A 19,825-nucleotide genomic window follows, 5' to 3' on the forward strand; every position below is an offset into this window, starting at 1 on the left:
TTAAGAAGGAACTGCAGATGCTGGAAAATCGAAGGTACACAAAAAAGCTGGAGAAACTCAGCGGGTGCAGCAGCATCTATGGAGGGAAGGAAATAGGCAACGTTTCGGGCCGATAACCCTTCTTCAGACGGAACAGTTGACCGTCAATCAGCCACTTACACTAATCTAATCCAAGTTTTATTATTTGCAGCACCTTCTTTCTAGATAATTGGTGTGTTGTGCACTCACCAGCCAGACATGAAGTAATCCCTGTACAGGATCTTCTTTCCAACGTCATTTCTTTTCACTCTGCGAGGAAACTCGTATCTTGAAAACTCTTCACCAAGTAATTCGGGCTTCAGGAATGCCTACAAAGCAAGTTAACTTATTAATGAAATGCTTATGATTTGACTTTCCGTAACACCTGGAACCACAGCTTGATTGCTCCAAATTCCAAGGACTCTCCGGATCCCCCACCAACCTTCAAATCCAAACACCCCACCACCTACGACAATCCTTAAAACCTAAAGGGCCGGACCAAACCGGAAGCGGGGGCCGTGCGGAGGTCGAATGAGTGACGGGAAGTTCGCGCGTGACGTACGCCGTTAAGACGTTGCGTACGGCGTTGAGATACTGCGCACGCCCGTCGAGGTGGTGAGTGTGCCGTCGATGTGGCTGCGGGCCGGCAGGCCGCTGCCGCGCGGAATCTTTGAACACAGTCAGTTTTTCGGAGCCCCACGCGATGTCGGGACCACAATTCCATACGGCTCCGGTGATCGAAGTGGGACCGACCTCGCGAGGCTGTACAGCTCAAGCGACCACGTTAGGTCGCGCTTGCCGCGTGGAGTCGCATGCTGGTGGGACAGGCCCTGAATCCTTTGACAACGTCATCCTGCTAGTTCCACTGTTTGCATCCACATATCCCTTTGCTATCATCTCTATCACAGCCAACAATGAACCTTCGTGGGCTCCACCTTTCCTTGGTCATCAGTGCCAGCTCTCATTTGTTCTGAGCCTGGTTATACCTCTAGTTTCCCTCTCCCCTGTCTCAGACTGAAGAAAGGTCCCTATCCAAAACGTCAACTATCCTTTCTCTCCGGAGATGTTGCCTGACACGCTGAATTATTCCAGCACTTTGCATGAGAGGAATAGATCAGGTAGATTCATATTCACTTGCCCAGAGTGGGTAATTGAGAACCAGATGACATAGGTTTAGGATGAAGGAGGAAAGATTTAATAGGACTCAGAGGGGTAACTTTTTCATACAAAGGGTGATAGGTATATGAAATAAGCTGCCAGAGTAGGTAGTTGCGGCAGGGACTATCACAACATTTAAGAAACAGACAGCTACATGGATAAGACAGGTTTAGAGGGCCATGGGCCAAACACAGGTGTGGGAACTAGTGTAGAAGGGACATGTTAGGCCAAAGGGCCTGTATTAACGCTATTATGACTTTGTGTCTATCTTTGGTATAAACCAGCATCTGCAGTTCCTTCCAATCTTATGTTTTTAATTTCTTTGCTTTGAAAATGTACAGATTTCAATTAAGTCTTTCAATCAAATCTTTAAAGGATCAGCAGGATTTAAATGTAAATGTTGCATTTACCAGATGTTGAATCCTTTGTCTCTCGGTGATAGCCGTGAACTCGTTGGAAAGAGGTAGAACATCATTCTTCTGCACCACAATTGCTCTTAAAAAATAAAATTAAAAAAAAGTCATTAGCATTGAGTTGGCAATGTCCTATACAGGGGCATCACAGTGTGTTGCTGCCTTACTGCACCAGAAACCCAGGTTTGATCTGCACCAGATGCTTCAGGAGCATCAACTGCAAAACCAGCAGGATGCTACAAAGCTTATTTCCACAGGCAATAAGACTGGTTAACGGACTGTGTCCCCTCCCCATACATCATACACCAACACATCTAACCTCGCCCATACTTTGACAGCTCGGCACCTGTCAGCAAATCCCACTGTTCGGCCTGAATGTCTATTTTTATTTCAATTTTTAGGCCTATTTTAGATATGGTAATTTTACTTTTAAAGCTATATGTATTATTCTGTTTTTATTAACTGCACTGATGGGAACTGATTGAAAAACAATTTTTTGTTTCTTCTGTGTATGTAAGTTAATGTCAGTTAAAATGACATTAAATTAAATACTGAATACTGAGTTACTCCAGCATTTTGTGTCTATCTTCGATTTAAACCAGCATCTGCAGTTCTTTCCTACTCAATATATGGTATCCTGGTTATGCAGGAGAGAAACTGGATTCTAGCCCCTGTTGAATCCCAGTGTTGGCTGCTGGGAAGAGGGGGAACTGGCCAGAAAAAACACCTCACATATTTGAACCAAGCCTATCCTGGACAGTGTTGCCTGAGACCGCTCACGGTACATCTGTGCACCAGAGAGCAATTGGAAACTAACTTGGGTAAAAGGACGCCTGGTTTTCTTTTTGACTGTGGAAGGGTGTGCAAAATATTGTAATGAAACACTTTAGTTTAATTTAGAGATACAGCGTGGAAACAAGCCCTGCAGCCCACCAAGTCTGTGATCACCCGTATTTCTATGCACTGATTTGACTGACCCGGGTCTCTGGCGCTGCAAGGCAGCAACTCTACCAGTTTCTATGCACTGATTTGCTGACTGGCAGCCAAATGATATTGTGGACTCTGAGGGTGGCTTTGTGAATAAACGTGTTATCTTGAGAAGATAACTTTGATTTGCTGTAGCCAAAACAAAGTCAATATTGAAGGTTTACCTTAGCTGACACCCCGGCTGAAATTGATGCCAATGTGGAGAACTTTTGGTGTGTTTGTTATAGTATCGGTATTGGAGTTTTAGAAATAAAAATAACTTGCATTTTATTGAGATCCATCAGTCGGGATCGAGCCCGGGTCTTTGGCGCCGTGAGGCAGCAGCTCTACTGTTGCCCTACTTGCCTCTAGTTCCAAGTGGAATATACTTGGTAATGGAGATGATAGCATGGTGAGGACGTGTCCATTTCACACACTCACCTACTGTCTCCAGCGCTGGCCACAAAGAACTTTCCCTGAAAGTGAAGAACAACGAGGGCCGTGCACCCTCCGGTTTGGTTATGTGATGCCAGGTAGACTCCGATCTGCTCGTCCTGTGGAGGAAACGGACACAAAGATTAAATACCTAGTCTCTCTCCGAGCTACACGTTTCCCCAAGAGATTTTATGCTGTTGATCCTGACTACGGGTGCTGTCTGTACGGAGTTTGTACGTTCTCCCCGTGACCGCGTGGGTTTTCTCCGGCTGCTCCGGTTTCCTCCCACACTCAAAGACGCTCAGGTTTGTAGGTTAATTGGCTTCAGTAACGATTGCAGATTTCCCCTAGTGTGTGTGCAATAGGGTGTGTCGTTTGCTATGTCGCTCTTCAAGGGAGATGCTAAATGCATTTCGTTGTCTCTGTACTGTACACTGACAATGACAATTAAAATTGAATCTGAATCTGAATCTGAATAGCCTTAGTGTATGGGATGATTGCTGGTCGGCACAGACTTGGTGGGCTGAAGGGCCTGTTTCCACTCTGTATCTCTAAACTAAACTAAATTGAAGATTGCATCAGATTCTGTGACATTATTCAAACTATTTGTCCACTTTACTGGTTGACGACTCAATCAATGAGCCATGTGGTTGTTTGAGAGACTTGGACCCACCTTTTTGATAGGTATCTTGTTGTGGTGGAGAAGTTTGCATGTGCCTAAGATCCTGAGAGATTATCTGTTAGCAGCCTCTGTTAAATTGCCGCGCGTGTGTAGGAAGTGGATGCGAAAGTGGGATAGCATAGAACGCATGTGAACGACAGTCATCATAGACAGTGGGCCGAAGGGCCTGTTTTCATGCTGCATCTTCCAATCAATCAATATTCTCCAAATAAAAAGTGCTGGAGTAGGTGAGCTGGTCAGGCAGCATCTCTGGAGGACATGTAGATTCTGCCTGACCAGCTTAGTTACTCCAACACTTGGTGTCCTTTTTTTTTTGTTGTAAATCTGCATCTGCAGTTCCTTGTCTCTCCAATATCAATATTCTCAGATTGTTGCACGTACAAGAACCACACAAATTTGATTAACATTTCTTTAAAATATTGATAAATTGCCATTAGCACTGGAGAGGGACTACTTGCAGGTATTATCACAAATTTATAAAACACTTGGGCCAGTACATGCCTTGGATAGGTTTAGAAGGATATTGGCCAAACACAGGCAGGTGGGACTTGTCTAGATGCTGCACATTGGTCGGCATGGGCAAGTTGGGCCGAAGGGCCTGTTTCCGCGCTGTATGATTCTATGGAATGGCCGATCCTAAACCTACGCATTTTTTGAAGGCAATTTCCAAAGCTCCTTTCACCACGCTCTCCACGCAGATCTTTTTCTCCTTTGAATAACTGGTCTGACTCCCGTTGCCATTCTGTTCTCCCAGACGCATCGGGGGCGAGGCGGCGGTAGGGTTGCCGATGATGTCAAAGATGTCCTCCAGCTGATCTTTGATGCAGTGGTGCAAGTGTTTCGATGCCTGGATTGCAGCTGTGGGTCCACCGTGGCCATCAAACAATCCCCAGTAGGTGGCCATGATCTCTTGTGTTTGCTAGACGGTAAATGAAACATCCATAAACATTTTACTCTCCAGTAAATGCTTGTGCTCACACCAAGGGTCACGGGAGTACAGCGCAGACGGCCACTGAGCCCACTGTGTCCACACTATGGGACATCATTGTCACATGTACAGTGATAGCCTCCCCCCACAAGCTTTATGGGCTTGAGTTACTTCACTTTAGTTTATTGTTGCCACATGTACCGAGGTAGAATAAAAAGCTTCTTTTTGTCAGCAAAACGACTTTTCATAATTACAATAATGTACAGAAACAAGTGGAGAGTTTGTAATGAATAATATCAGCTCCATGTCTGGGACCAGCACACAAACAGTCGCCTTGCTTTGGTACCTTATTTATCATGGCTAGTTGGTTCCTTATATCCCACTTAGGTTCCATATATCCCATGCTTGACGTTAGCAGGACTTTTAAACTAACAAATTGATTCTTTTTTTTAGTGTATCTAAGACAACAAACCACGTGATACATACCTTGTCTTCATTCTGGCACAGAAATACCCAGTCTTCATCAATGCTGGTTCTTTTTTTAAGGATGACAGGTCTACAGGTCGCTTGATCCTCATTGGATAGACTTTTGCCAGCGTTTATCACCCTGGGAGGAGAACCACAATGTTAGCGACAAAAATAGTTCCTTCCAGTTTGTGTGGTTTGTTTGGGTCAGGGATACCCAGTGTGGAAATAGCATCTTCAGCCCACCAAGCCCACAATCATCCATGGACTAGTTCTACCCTACACACTAGGGCCAATTTACCCAAGCCAATTAACCCACAAACCTGCACGTCTTTGGAGTGTGGGAGGAAACCGGAGCACCCAGAGAAAACCTTTGCCGTCACAGGAAGAAAGTACAAGCTCTGTACAGATAGCACCCGTCGTCAGGATCAAACCTGGGTCTCCGACGCTGTAGGGCAGCAACTCTGCCGCTGCGCCACCGTGTATCAGCTCCAACTCCGCTCTCTGTTCCTTTGGTGGGCAGTAGGGGCACATTTCCAAAGGCACCCTCACCATTCTTTCTACATACTTGGCACAGTTTGCATCATGAAGCATCGCTGTCTGATCATCTTCTTCCCACCTGCAGCATTTCAGACATGAGCGAGTCATGTAAGGCTTCCTCCCTCCCCTCTTGATTCCTGACTAGCAAGTGGGCACCGTCAGCAAGACATGCAACCCATGCCCATCCACAATTGCTCCCCAACGTTGCATTTCCATATGTGTTTAAGAAGGATATGGGGAGTCTGCATCCTGGGGGCATGAACATCGAATTCTCCCAATTTTGTTAGTCCTTGCTATCTCCTCCCCTTCCTCAGTCCCTCTGCTGTCTCCTCCCACACCCCAGCCTTCGGGCTCCTCCTCCTTTTTCCTTTCTTGTCCCCGCCCCCCCCCACCCCCGATCAGTCTGAAGAAGGGTTTTGGCCCGAAACGTTGCCTATTTCCTTCGCTCCATAGGTGCTGCTGCACCCGCTGAGTTTCTCCAGCTTTTTTGTGTACCTTTGCGTTTCCATAGGCCTATCCAAAAGTGTTTTTAAATGCCACGACCGTATCTGCCTCCATCACCACCCTGGCAGCAGCACGTTCCAGGTACCTACCAATCTGTGGGGTTTTTACAACTTGCTCTGCACATCTGCTTTAAACTTTGCCTCTCTCACCTTAAAGGTAAGCCCTCTGGTATTGGGTTTTTCCACCCTGGGGAAATAGGTTCGGACTGTCTACTCTATCTATGCCTCTCATCGTTTTTTTAAAAATATACTTCTTGGGTTTCCCAACATCCAGCATTCTAGTGAAAATATTTGAGATCATTTTTTTTGTCTAGATTTATTTAATGATGTTTTTGTTTACAGGGCAATCTTTGATCTTTGCCCCTCTCATGTTATAGCAATGCCGTCTAGCATTTTATCTTTCAACCCTGAACAAAGGTTCTGACTGTCTACCCCATCAATGTCTCTCATAATGTTACATACTTCCTTCAAGTCTCGTCTCAACCTCTGGCATTCCAGAGACAAAACAAATCTGCCCAAACTCTCCTTGCAGACTCTCCCTCAAATCCAGACGACCTCTGCACCCGTTCCTAAGCCTCCACACCCTTCCTGTAATGGGGTGACCAGACTGGCACAGAATACTCAAATGCAGCCGAACCTAAATCCTATAAAGATGTGGCTCGATTCCGTCACTTCCTCAATGGCCATTACAAGCCAAGGTGTAACAGAGTAAACCACTTGAGCCTGCTCTACCTTTCATCAAGGTTATGGTTGATCTTCCATACTATCCCATGTTCCCCTATTCCCCAAATGACCAGAACTCTATTGATCCATTTGAATGAATTCAATGATCGCACCCACCCCAACCCCCCCCCCCCCCCCCCCCCCCCCCCCCCCCCCATCCTCTCATATGAAGAATCCCAAGGAATCGACACCATTACCCAACTCTCTATCCATGTGCTGCAACCCCTTGCGTTCCGTGGGGTTTGACTTCATGACAAACCTACTTTGTGGCACCTTATCAATGGCTTTTCGAATTGATCGATTGAAAGATACAGCATGGAAACAGGCCCTTCGGCCCAACGAGTCCATGCCGGTCATCACATTAGTTCTATGTTATCCCATTTTCAAACCCACTCTCCGCACCCCAGGGGCAGTTTGGTGACCAATTAACCGACCAGCCTGCAGGTCTTTGGGATGTGGGAAGAAACCGGAGCAGCCGGAGGAAAACCACGATCACAGGGAGAAGTTGCAAACTCCATACAGAGTTCAACTAAAACTAAACCAAGACCAAAATCAAAATCAAAATCAAAACCAAAACTCTACTGCAGTTCCCTTCAAACATGTCTCTATATTTTAGACCCAAAATGCCAGAGCAACTCAGTGGCTCAGGTAGCATCCCTGTAGAAAATAGATAGGTAACATTTTGCCTTGGCTCACTCATGCACTGACTGACTGATCAGTCATTAGGTCATTTGGCCCATCAAGTCTACTCTGCCATTCAATCATGGCTGATATATTTCTCCCTCCTAACCACAAGGTATAGATTCATTGACTTCTGTAAATTGTTCCTAGTTTGTAGGATAGTGCTAGTACGGGGTGATCGCAGGTCAGCAGGGACCCGGTGGGCTGAAGCACCTGTTTCCACACTGTATCTCTAAAGTCTAAAGTAAAGATAATGGATTAAGTCCTGTTGTGTTCATCCTGAAATTGCATTTAGAATTTGTACATATCCTGGTCATTATGTATTAGGAAATCTTTAACTACAAATTTGCTTATTACTCCTTCCTCATTAGTCACGACTAAGTCTAAAATAGCTTGTTCCCGAGTAGGTTCTGCATCATAATGTTCCAAGAGGCAATCCATGACGCACCCGATAAGTTTATTTTCTACGAATTGTTTGCCAGTTTGGTTCACCGGTCAATATTAAATGTCCCATGACAACAGCAGTTCCCTTCAAACGGATGTGTAGGGAGAGGCTGAGAAAGTAAGGTAACAGAACTAGTGTGAACAGATGATCAAGGGTCAGCGCGGACTCAGCACGCTGAAGGGCCTGTTTCCATGCTATATCTTTCAATTAATCAATGTACATCGGTGCTTGATAATCGGTGTGGGTCAATGGGACTGTCCATAGTGTACGACTCTGACTAACTATCCCGTTTCGAAGACTCTGCAAACATATTTAAGCTGACTCCCAAGTCCGATGCCTGATTTAAGATTCTTCCTTCAAATTTAGACCCGGTCATGGCCTCCCACCAGTTTATATAAGCAGCAGAACAAAACTAGATAACCGCTGGACAAATCTTGGCAGGTCAGGCTGCATTGCGGAAAAAAAATGGTCAATTGGCGTTTCAGGTTGAGACCTTCATCTCAATCTAGGTAAAGGGACCCAAACCAAACGCCGACATTTCTATTTCCCTCTGCAGATGCAGCCTGACCCAGAGTACCTCCAGCAGTGCTGCTTTACAAGCTACAGATTCTTGCATCTGCAGTCTCTGGTGCCTCTATTTACAGTTGGTTAAACAAAAAACCTCCACCCAAGTTCCTTGATGCCTCTTTGACAAGTCCCACTCTTTTTACCTTCAAATGTCACGGAATCCCCTCTGAAATTTCCTCCCTCAAGTTTAGTTTACATTCTCAACAAGCTTTGCAACTAAGGGGAAGCGTTGTTATTAATTTTATTAGTCAGCAGAACAAAAAAAGGTTAAAAACATTGGCAACCCAGAACTGCTAAAGGAAAATGCGGAACAAAAATATTTCCTCGACTCACAACGAAACACAACACACTGCGTAAACGCAATATTGTTTAATGGTAGAACAAGGTGCCATTGGAAATCAAGGAGACAATTCACTCCAACAGTATTGAAGGTGTCAGAGTGTCTCCGAGGATCCTACAGTGCTTCTACGCAGCGGCGGTGGAAAGCATCTTGTCCGGGAACATTACCATCTGGTTCGGGAATTGCTCTGCCAAGGACAAGAAGGCCATGCAGAGAGTAGGTGAACTTCACTCACCTCATCCCATTGGAGGTGCAATCAGAGCAAGGAGACAATTCAGCCGCTCCATGCAGTGAGAACGGAGACAGTAGTTTCTTCCCAGAGGCAATTGTAAAGGCCTTTCTCACCAGGACTAACTCTACACTTCAATTATTTACTTTTGGGTAACACAAAATGCTGGAATTACTCAGTGGCCAGTCAGCATCTCCGGAGTCTTTTGCAAATTACAATTTTCTTCAAAAGAACGTCACCTATTCCTTTTCTCCAGAGATGCTGCCTGACCCGCTGAGTTACTCCAGGATTTTTTGTCTATCTTCGGTGTAAACCAGCATCTGCAGTTCCTTCCTACACTACATTATTTACTTTGGCATCGGTCTGTTAATATCACAAGGCACTTCATTGCAGCGTAATCAGAATGAAAGAGACAGTCAAGGAAGCTAGGAGGTCAGGTGACTTAAAGACTGGCCAGACAGACAGGAGGAGGAGGAGCTTCTGCCTGGGGGAGGGGAGGGGGGGGGGAGCAATGGGGGGGGGGGGGGGAGTGAAGAAAGAGGAAGGGAGGGGGTTAGTCAGTCTGAAGAAGGGTCCCAACCCAAAACATCACCTCTCTATACTCTCCAGAGATACTCCAGCACTTTGTGTACTTGTGGATAACTTGGTTCTGGAGCGGTCATCGTGGGGTGAACAGGCTCCATTTGTTCAATGGTTAACTCCACTCCTGCTGGAAGTTTGCAGGAGGCAAGTTACAGCTTTATGGTGAGATAGATTGAAAACATTTAAGGGAAGTGAAACAGCCTTGCTTGACAACATTTGTCAATGCTGTAAACACAATGGCCAGGATCATAGCTCTATGCCATTGTGAAGCACAGGAGGTGGATATAGGAGGCACAGTGGCGCAGCTGGTAGAGCTGCTGGCTCACAGCGCCAGAGACCTGGTTTGATCCTAAACTCTGGTTCTGTCTGTGTGGAGTTTGCAGGTTCTCTCTGTGACCGTGTAGGTTTTCTCTGGCTGCTCCACATCCCAAGTAGTGCAGCCAAAGACATGCAGGTTTGTAAGTTAATTAGACTCTGTAAATAGCCCCTGGTGAGCAGCAAGCAAATACTAAAGTGGGATAAAGTAGAACCAGTGTGATAGTGGTCGTGGACTCGGTGGGCTGAGGGGCCTTGTTTCAATAATGTAACCCAGAGCTTAACCCAGAACTACAGTGGCGCAGCTGGTGGAATTGCCACTTGTTCACAACGCTGGTTGTGTGTGTGTGTGTGTGCGTGTGTGTGTGTGTGTGTGTGTGTGTGTGTGTGTGTGTGTGTGTGTGTGTGTGTGTGTGTGTGTGTGTGTGTGTGTGTGTGTGTGTGTGTGTGTGTGTGTGTGTGTGTGTGTGTGTGTGTGTGCGCGTGTGTCTCTGTGTGTGTGTCTGTGTGAGTGTGTGTGTGTGTGTGTGTGTGTGTGTATGTGTGTGTGTGTGTGTGTGTGTATGTGAGGGTGTGTGTGTGTATGTGTGTGTGTGTGTGTGTGTGTGTGTGTGTGTGTGTGTGTGTGTGTGTGTGTGTGTCTGTGTGTGTGTCTGTGTGTGTCTGTGTGTGTGTCTGTGTGTGTGTGTGTGTGTGTCTGTGTGTGTGTGTGTGTGTCTCTCTGTGTGTGTGTGTGTGTGTGTGTGCGTGTGTGTGTGTGTGTGTGTGTGTGTGTGTGTGTGTCTGTGTGTGTGTGTGTGTGTGTCTGTGTGTGTGTGTGTGATGGTCGGTATGGACTCGGTGGGCTGAGGGGCATTGTTTCCACACTGCATCTCTAAACTGGAAAACAGGTTACCATGTTACCCAATCAATAGCCAAAGTTAATTGGCTGTGCATTGCCATGTGGCACGGAGGATATAAATCTTGATTAACCACAAACACCATAGAAATCTTTCATCTCCTGCACTATATCACCCAAAGTCACCTTCATATTTTTCCCTCCTCTGGACTGGTCATTGGTCACAAGCGGCTGAAAGTACAAGTGTTCCTTTACAAGAAGCAAATGAGGCATTACTCATTGTCATTTGTACTGCACACTGAATGGACACTGGTTGAGCAACGTTTTTTTGTTTCTGGGTATGTGAGTACTCGGGAAATGATAATAAAGATATACTGATACTGATACTGATTATTTTATTTTCATCTTCACCAGACAGCCTCACAATGTCCTATGCTACGTGGTCTATTTAAAGCTAAGTACAGACACTGGGTCACAAGTTCTGGGATGTTTCCAGTCATGGGAGAGTCTAGGACAGAGTGCACAGCCTCAGAATAAAAGGACGTACCTTTAAAATGGAGACGAGGAGGAATTTCTTTAGCCAGAGGGTGGAGAATCTGTGGAATTCACTGCCATAAAAAAATGGCAGTAGAGACCATGGGTATTTTTAAAGCGGAGTTTGATAGGTTCTTGATTAGTAAGGGCATCAAAAGTCACGGGGAGTAGGCAGGAGAATAGGTGGAGAGGAAAAAATAGATCAGCCACGATTGAACGGTGGAGAAGACTCGATCGGTTGAATGGCCCAATTCTGCTTCTATATCTTATCATCTTATGGTCTATGATCATTGGAACAAACTCTTCTATTGTCCCACAAGCAGAATTCATTGTGGTTACAGATGGCCATGGCAGGACCAGAGTCATAGCTCTGGAAACATTTAAAAAAAAAAAAAAAATTTTTTAAATCTAGATTAAAAAAATGTCTTAAATGTTTTCTCTAGAACGCTGGAGGTTGAGAGGAGACCTGTTGGAAGTGTATAATATTATGAGAAGCATAGGTAGACAGTCAGAACCTATTTGCCCATGATGGAAAAATCAAATACTAGCTGGCATAGCTTTAAGGGGAGAGGGGCAAAGTTTAATGGAGATGTGTGGGCAAGTTTTTTTTGTTAAACACATAGAGGGTGGCGAGTGCCTAGAACGTGCTGCGGGGGGTGGTGGTTAGCGTAGAAATGATAGTGGCATTTAAGAGAATTGTGGATATGCAGAGAATGGAGGGATATGGATTGTAAGGATTGGTCTGCACAGACATTGTGGGCCAAGGAGCCTGTACCCGTCTTGTGCTATTATGCTGCACCATAGACAGTTTCATGTCTACGGTGACATTGAAACTACAGACAGTCTGGTTCACCAGGGCCCTTCAAGGAAGATGACCTACGGTAGACACAAAACGCTGGAGCAAGTCAGCAGGTCAGGCAGCATCCATGATGAAAAGGAATAGGTGACATTTCAGGTCAAGTTCCTTCTTCAAACTGAGAGTGAGGGGAGAGGGAATTTAGAGGTATGGAAAGGTACAGATCAGAGCTGGCACTGATGGCCAAGGAGCCCATAATGGTCCAATTGCTGATTTGTTCTGTACCTATATATTTACACACAGAAATAAGCAGATAAAGTGCAATGGGCTATTAATGTTCAGAGGTTTGTTTGAGTTGAGTTTAATAGCCTGATGGCTGTGGTGAAGAGCTATTCCTGAACCTGGATGTTGCAGATTTCAGGCTCCTGTACCTTCTACCTGAATGCAGCGGGGAGATGAGTGAGTGGCCAAGATGGTGTGGGGTGGGTCCTTGGTGATGCTGGCAGCCTTTTTGAGGCACCGACTGCGATAAATCCCCTCGATGGTAGGGAGGTCAGAGCCAATGATGGACTGGGCAGTGGTTACAACTTTTTCCAATCTTTTCCGCTCCTGGGCACTCAAGTTGCCGAACCAAGCCACGATGCAACCGGTCAGCATGCTCTCTACTGTGCACCTGTAGAAGTTTGAGAGAGTCCTCCTTGACATACCGACTCTCCGTAATCTTCTCAGGAAGTAGAGGCGCTGATGTGCTTTCTTTATTATTACATTAGTGTTCTCGGACCAGGAGAGATCTTCAGAGATATGCACGCCCAAGAATTTGAAGCTCTTGACCCTCTCCACCATCGACCCATTGATATAAACAGGACTATGGGTCCCCATCCTATCCCTTCCAAAGTCCACAATCAGTTCCTTCGTTTTGCTGGTGTTGAGGGCCTGGTTATTGTGCTGGCACCATTTGGTTAAACGGTCGATCTCACTTCTATACTCTGACTCATCCCCATCAGTGATAGGCCCCAAAACAGTGTTGTCGTCAACGAACTTGCTGATGGAGTTCGCACTATGACTGGCTATGCAGTCATGAGTATAGAGTGAGTACAGCAGGGGTTTCCATTTCAAACCATTGGATAGAATGCTGTCCTGTGTAAACAATACTTAGGTCAGCAGGGAATTCATGAGATGTACATGTGCGTAGATTTTTGCATCAATATATACCTCGTTTGGGTCTAGATGCTAACCATAACTAAACCAATAACGTCCTCCTGACATTGCCTATGCGAAAACCCGAGTTGTTGCTTCCTGGAATGGTCTTTTTGGTTTCATTTATTAATGTCGCATGTACCGAGGTTAGCAAAAGTTATTTTGTTGCATGCAAGTACAGGGCAAAGGTTGATCAAGATGATCAGATTGACCTTTGTCCGACTACTGACCATCAACCCTCCCTCGCCCTCACCTGTATCCACCTATCACTTGCCAGACCTTGTCCTGCCCCCACCTCTCTTCCAGCTTTCTTCTCCCCTCCTCACCACAATCAGTCTGAAGAAGGATCCTGATCCAAAATGTCATCTACCCATGTTCTCCAGGGAGAGTTAGATTTAGCTCTTAGGGCTAAAGAAATCAAGGAATATGGGGGGGGGGGGGAGCAGGAAAGGGGTACTGATTTTAGATGATCAGCCATGATCAGATTGAATGGTGGTGCTGGCTCGAAGGGCCGAATGGCCTACTCCTGTCCCTATTTTCCTATTTTTCTATGCTGCATGACCCGCTGAGTTACTCCAGCACTTTGTGTGCTTTTTTGTAAACCAGCATCTGCAGTTCCTTGTTTCTACCACGGACTTTGAACAATTCTGCACTATATACTTTGGCTTGTACTTTGATGACTTGGTTACCTGGTATTAAATGCTAATTCATTGTATTATGGTTTATTATATATTTATTTAAAGTGTTGCATTTTGCTTTCCTGTAAAGCTGCCGCAAATTTAAAAAAAATCATTGTAGAAATAAGAACTGCAGATGCTCGTTTATACCAATGATGGACATGTATTGCTGGGGTAACTCAGCGGGTTAGGTAGCATCTCTGGAGGAAAATGATGGGTGACGTTTCAGGTTGTGTCACTTGGGGGCGGGGGGGGGGGGAAAAGAAGAGCTCGAGGTGAAAAAGACCAGGACCAATCATGGCCAGCCACAAATGACCTCAGCCAGGGCATTGCCTGGCAAGTCCATTGGGGGCTAAAGAACAAAGTCATTGTGGCAATCCTGGTCCAATGACAACTAAACACTCATGACTCGATGGCCCATGAAGCACACATTCCTGAAGGCTAACTATTAACCTGCATTATGTTCATTTTCATTTAAATCAAATATCTCTGTTACTGATTCTCAGTGGTTTTAATTCAAGTTCAAGTTCAAGTGAGTTTATTGTCATGTGTCCTTGTATAGGGCAATGACATTCTTGCTTTGCTTCAGCACACAGAACATAGTAGGCATTTACTAGAAAACAGATAAGTGTGTCCATATACCACAATATAAATATATACACACATGAATAAATAAACTGATAAAGTGCAAATAACAGATAATGGGTTATTAATAATAATATTTAAAATTCCACATCGACCTGGTGAGCAGAGAAAAGAAGCAACATAAACAACATCATTTTATTGAGAGGAATAGAAAGGTCTATGGAACTGGTGCGCTACTATTTTCGGCACTCCAGCTTTGCTCCAGCTATTGTACTCGAGTTTGAACTGGTTGTTTCTGTGCAAGGTATATGTGATCTGTTGGGATAACATGCAGAATAAAGCTTTTCACTGTGCCCTGATACGTGTGACTATAATAAACCTAAACCAGTGTATGAAGAACATTTCCGCCAAACATTAACCTGAATCTTCTTAAAAATGTCTTAATCTATTTAGATTTAACATATTTTACAATGTAATATGTGTACAGTATGTACACACACTGAACGCAACTTTTTTTCTTGTTTATTATATTGTTTACAGTGTACTATGTTTACATATTCTGTTGTGCTGCTGCAAGTGAGAATTTCATTGTTCTATTTGGGACAATGCAATAAAACACTCTTGACTGGTTGAGATCAGAAGAATGTGAAGGAGAAAGGACTGCTTGGACAAGGGAGTCAGGAGACCCAATGGGGAGCGTAATTAATGGCACAGACCCGATGGGCCGAAAGGCCTTGCTAAGGCCTGTCATTATTTGGGTTGGATCATCCGGTAAACTGTCCACTGCTCAAACTGGGTAGGTGCACACTGTAGGGATCTGTAAGTTACCCCTTGGGTAGATTATAACTTAACAGTATGAACTTTGAACTTTTACCCACCTCCCCCATGTCCCACCCGGCTAGCACCTATTTTCCCCTCCCCCTCCACTTACATTCCTTCCTCCAGCTTCACTATTCGCAACACTTCAATCCTTTTGTCTCACTCCTTCTGTCTTTTCATCGTTGGTCTTTAGCCAACCACCTGTCTATCAAACATCCCCTCACCTGAATCTACAAATTATTTGCCAGGCTATTTCCTGCCCTCTCCACCCCCTCCCACTTCACAATTAATCTGATGAAGGGTCTCTAGCCAAAACATCACCTTTAGTTTAATTTATTGCCACGTGTACCGAGACGGTGAAAAGCTTTTTGTTGTGTGCTGTTCAGTCAGCGGAAAGGCTGTACATGATTACAATCGTGCTGTCCACACATACAGGATGAAGGGAATAACATATAAAATCTAGTAAGGTCCGATTAAAGATAGTCTGTCTCCAAAGGCCTATCCATGTTCTCCAAAAATGGTGTACGAGCTGCCTTACTCCAGCACAAAGTGCCCCTTTGTGTAAACCAGCATCTGCAGTTCCACGCTCCTAAATCTGATCTTCCTGTTTACTTTCCTGTAACCTATCTGAATTACCCATCGCCTCCCCTTCCACACCCTGCCATCTGATTTCCCAACCATCCACTCACACCAGGGCAGAGTTTACAGCAACTGAGTAAGTTTACAATAACTATCTGCAGTTCCTTATTTCTACAAAAAACTTTTTAGTTATTATTACACAGTTGTTCACATGCCACAAGTCTACCCAACACCATTTCCTGCTCTGGCCTCTGGTGCAATCCTGACCTCGGGTGCAGTCTGTGTAGTGGTTGCACTTTCTACCCGTGACCACATGGGTTTTCTCCGGTTTCCTCCCACGTCCCAAAGACGTTCAGGTTTGTAGGTTAATTGGCCTCTGTAAATTGTGTATTTAAATACTAGTGGGTAGGGAGTGGATGAGAAAATGGGACAACATAGAACTAATCGATGGTCGGCATGGATTTGGTGGGCTGAAGGTCCCGTTTCCACACTGTATCTCTAAACTAATCCCATGTCGGCAAAGCTCTGGGGAAAAAGCAGGGGTGGGATACTGGAGTGCTCTTCATAGATCAGCAGCAACACTAATTATCTGGGATTCCTGGAGTTAAACAAACATCACTTTTTGGCTATGGATGAACAGCGAGGTCAGGCTACTGCTGAAAGCACGGGACACCGCTTTCAGGTCAGGCGATGCTCGAGCCTACAGTTCATCCAGGGCTAACCTGAAAAGGGGCATCAGGAAGGCCAAGCACTGCCATAAGCTCAGGATTGAGGAGCACTTCAACAACAACTCCGACCCCCGATGCATGTGGCAAGGCATCCAGGCCATCACGGACTACAGACCCTCCAACACCACCCCCACATCCAGCGACGCCTCCTTCCTTGAGGAGCTTAATCACTTCTATGGCCGCTTCGACAGGGACAATCTAGAGACAGCCATCAAGGCTGTGCTACCTGCCGATCACCAACCCCTCACACTCACCCCCTACGACGTATACGTGGCACTGAGTAGGACTAACGCACGTAAGGCTGCTGGCCCTGACGGCATCCCCGGGCGCGTGCTCAGGGTCTGTGCTGCGCAGCTGACAGACGTCTGGACTGACATCTTCAACCTGTCACTTGCCCAAGCAGTTGTCCCCACTTGCCTTAAAGCCACCTCCATCGTGCCAGTGCCAAAACACTCCACTGCGGCAAGCCTCAACGACTTCTGCCCAGTTGCACTTACCCCCATCATCACCAAGTGCTTCGAGAGGCTGGTCCTGGCACACCTCAAAAGATGCCTACCCCCCACACTGGATCCCTATCAGTTTGCCTACCGCAAGAACAGGAGTACGGAGGATGCCATCTCAACGGCACTTCACTCCGCCCTCTCCCACCTCGACAACAGAGACACTTACATAAGAATGCTGTTCATCGATTACAGCTCATCATTCAACACCATTATACCATCAAAACCGATCACCAAACTCGGTAACCTGGGCATCGACCCCTCCCTCTGCAACTGGATACTGGACTTTCTAACCAACAGACCCCAGTCTGTTAGGTTAGACAAGCACACCTCTTCAACCCTCACCCTGAACACTGGCGTTCCACAGGGCTGTGTGCTGAGCCCCCTCCTCTACTCCCTCTTCACCTATGACTGCACACCTGTACATGGTACTAACACCATCATCAAGTATGCAGATGATACAACGGTGATTGGCCTCATCAGCAACAACGATGAGTTGGCCTACAGAGAGGAGGTCCAGCATTTAGCAGCATGGTGCGCTGACAACAACCTGGCCCTTAACTCCAAGAAGACCAAGGAGCTCATTGTAGACTTCAGGAAGTCCAGAGGCGGCACGCACACCCCTATCCACATTAACGGGACGGAGGTGGAACGTGTTTCTAGCTTCAGGTTCCTGGGAGTCAACATCTCCGATGACCTCTCTTGGACCCACAATACCTCAACTCTGATCAAGAAGGCTCACCAGCGTCTCTTCTTCCTGAGGAGACTGAAGAAGGTCCATCTGTCTCCTCAGATCCTGGTGAACTTCTACCGCTGCACCATCGAGAGCATCCTTACCAACTGCATCACAGTATGGTATGGCAACTGCTCTGTCTCCGACCGGAAGGCATTGCAGAGGGTGGTGAAAATTGCCCATCGCATCACCGGTTCCTCGCTCCCCTCCATTGTGTCTGTCCAAAGCAAGCGTTGTATGCGGAGGGCGCTCAGCATCGCCAAGGACTGCTCTCACCCCAACCATGGACTGTTTACCCTCCTACCATCCGGGAGGCGCTACAGGTCTCTCCGTTGCCGAACCAGCAGGTCGAGGAACAGCTTCTTCCCGGCGGCTGTCACTCTACTCAACAACGTAACTCAGTGACTGCCAATCACCACCCCCCCCCGGACACTTATTATTATTTATTCAAATCATTTGCTATGTCGCTCTTCCAGGGAGATGCTAAATGCATTTTGTTGTCTCTGTACTGTACACCGACAATGACAATTAAAATTAAAATCTGAATCTGAATCTGAATCTTACTGATGACCATGAAAAGTCTAGGTTGTGCACCAATTTGGCCTGTATTTTGATTCAGAACTTTTTGTTTTAATCAGAAACCACTCTGAATGTGTTTTCTGGAATGGACACTATTTCTTCATATACCACATAGGCAGTCCCTCTCCTCTCTGGTGTATTTCCAACTCTGATCTGTCTAATTGGTCCATACTTCCCAAATCTATATTACTAAAAGTCTGTTCTTGACCGGTTTTGGCGATCTGTGCTGCGATTTCCGAAAGAACGCCGCCACCTACGGCCGTCATTTTTGGCCACCTCGCTCAGAGCCCCCCTCCGCCGCATGTGTGCCGAGGATTTTTCCAGTCGATGAAAAATGACAGAGATATTAATGATTTTACAAAATTCCCCATTCTCTCTGCTGCCCCCGCTGGCGGCAGGGGGGATGGACTATAAAACCAAGAAGTGGTGCGCCTCAATTAGTCTGCAAGCTGGAGGAAGGCAGAGGGTCACGTTTCTCTGAGCTGTGAATAACACTGAACACATGTCCACACAACTGTGAGTAAGTACCCTTAATGTGGTTTGAAAATGAAAATATGGTTAAAGTAAAAAAGCACTGCCTGCAAATGGTTGTTTGGGAGGTTTGGGTTGAAATAAAAAAGGCCCTCTCTCTCTCCCCCCCCCCCCCCCCTCCCTCCCCCCCCCCCCTCCTCCCCCCCCCCCCCCCCCCCTCTCTCTCTCTCCCCCCCCCCCCCCTCTTCTCCCCCCCCCCTCTTCTCTCCTCTCCCTCCCCCCTCTCCTCCTCCCCTCTCCCACTCTCCTCCCTCCCCCCTCTCCCTCCCCCTCTCCCTCCCCCCTCCTCGTCTCCCCCCTCCCCTCCTCCCCCCCTCCCCCCCCCCCTCTTTTTCTCCCCCCTCCTCCCCTCCATCCCCTCCCCCACCGTCCCTCCCTCCCCCCACACACCCCTACCCTCACCCTCACCCCTCTCCCTCTCCTCAGAACCGCAGATATACACAACAGGACAGAGATGCTGGTTTCTACAAACGATAGACACGCAGTGCTGGAGTCAGGTCAGGCAGAAACGTTCACCTATCCAGGTTCTTCAGAGATGCTGCCTGACCCGCTGAGTTACTCCAGCACTTCGTGTCCATCTTCGGTAGAAACCATTTCTGCACACTCAGGTTTTCTTTAATTTTGAAAACACGAATAAAAGCCCAAATTGAACCAAAATATTCAAATAAAACTCCAGGACTTGCCTCTGGGCACACAAGTCTGGTTGACTCTAAACCGAGGATATCGGGGCAATGAAGAC

The 19,825-nt window shown here is 46.3% G+C and overlaps 1 protein-coding gene across 1 annotated transcript in view; it reads right to left on the reverse strand.

Moving 5' to 3' along the window:
- LOC129704730 (protein phosphatase 1M-like) overlaps window positions 1–19,825 on the reverse strand; it is a 36,091-nt gene that overhangs the window by 12,167 nt on the left and 4,099 nt on the right. Inside the window, exons 2-6 of the mRNA XM_055648041.1 lie at window positions 5,087–5,207; window positions 4,319–4,591; window positions 2,997–3,109; window positions 1,587–1,671; window positions 229–347 (exon numbers count right to left, since the gene is read on the reverse strand). Coding sequence (XP_055504016.1) covers window positions 229–347; window positions 1,587–1,671; window positions 2,997–3,109; window positions 4,319–4,591; window positions 5,087–5,207 — 711 coding nt within the window. The remainder of the gene's footprint in view (window positions 1–228; window positions 348–1,586; window positions 1,672–2,996; window positions 3,110–4,318; window positions 4,592–5,086; window positions 5,208–19,825) is intronic.

The sequence above is a fragment of the Leucoraja erinacea genome, chromosome 16 (genome assembly GCF_028641065.1).
Source record: "Leucoraja erinacea ecotype New England chromosome 16, Leri_hhj_1, whole genome shotgun sequence".
Classification (NCBI taxonomy): domain Eukaryota; kingdom Metazoa; phylum Chordata; class Chondrichthyes; order Rajiformes; family Rajidae; genus Leucoraja; species Leucoraja erinaceus.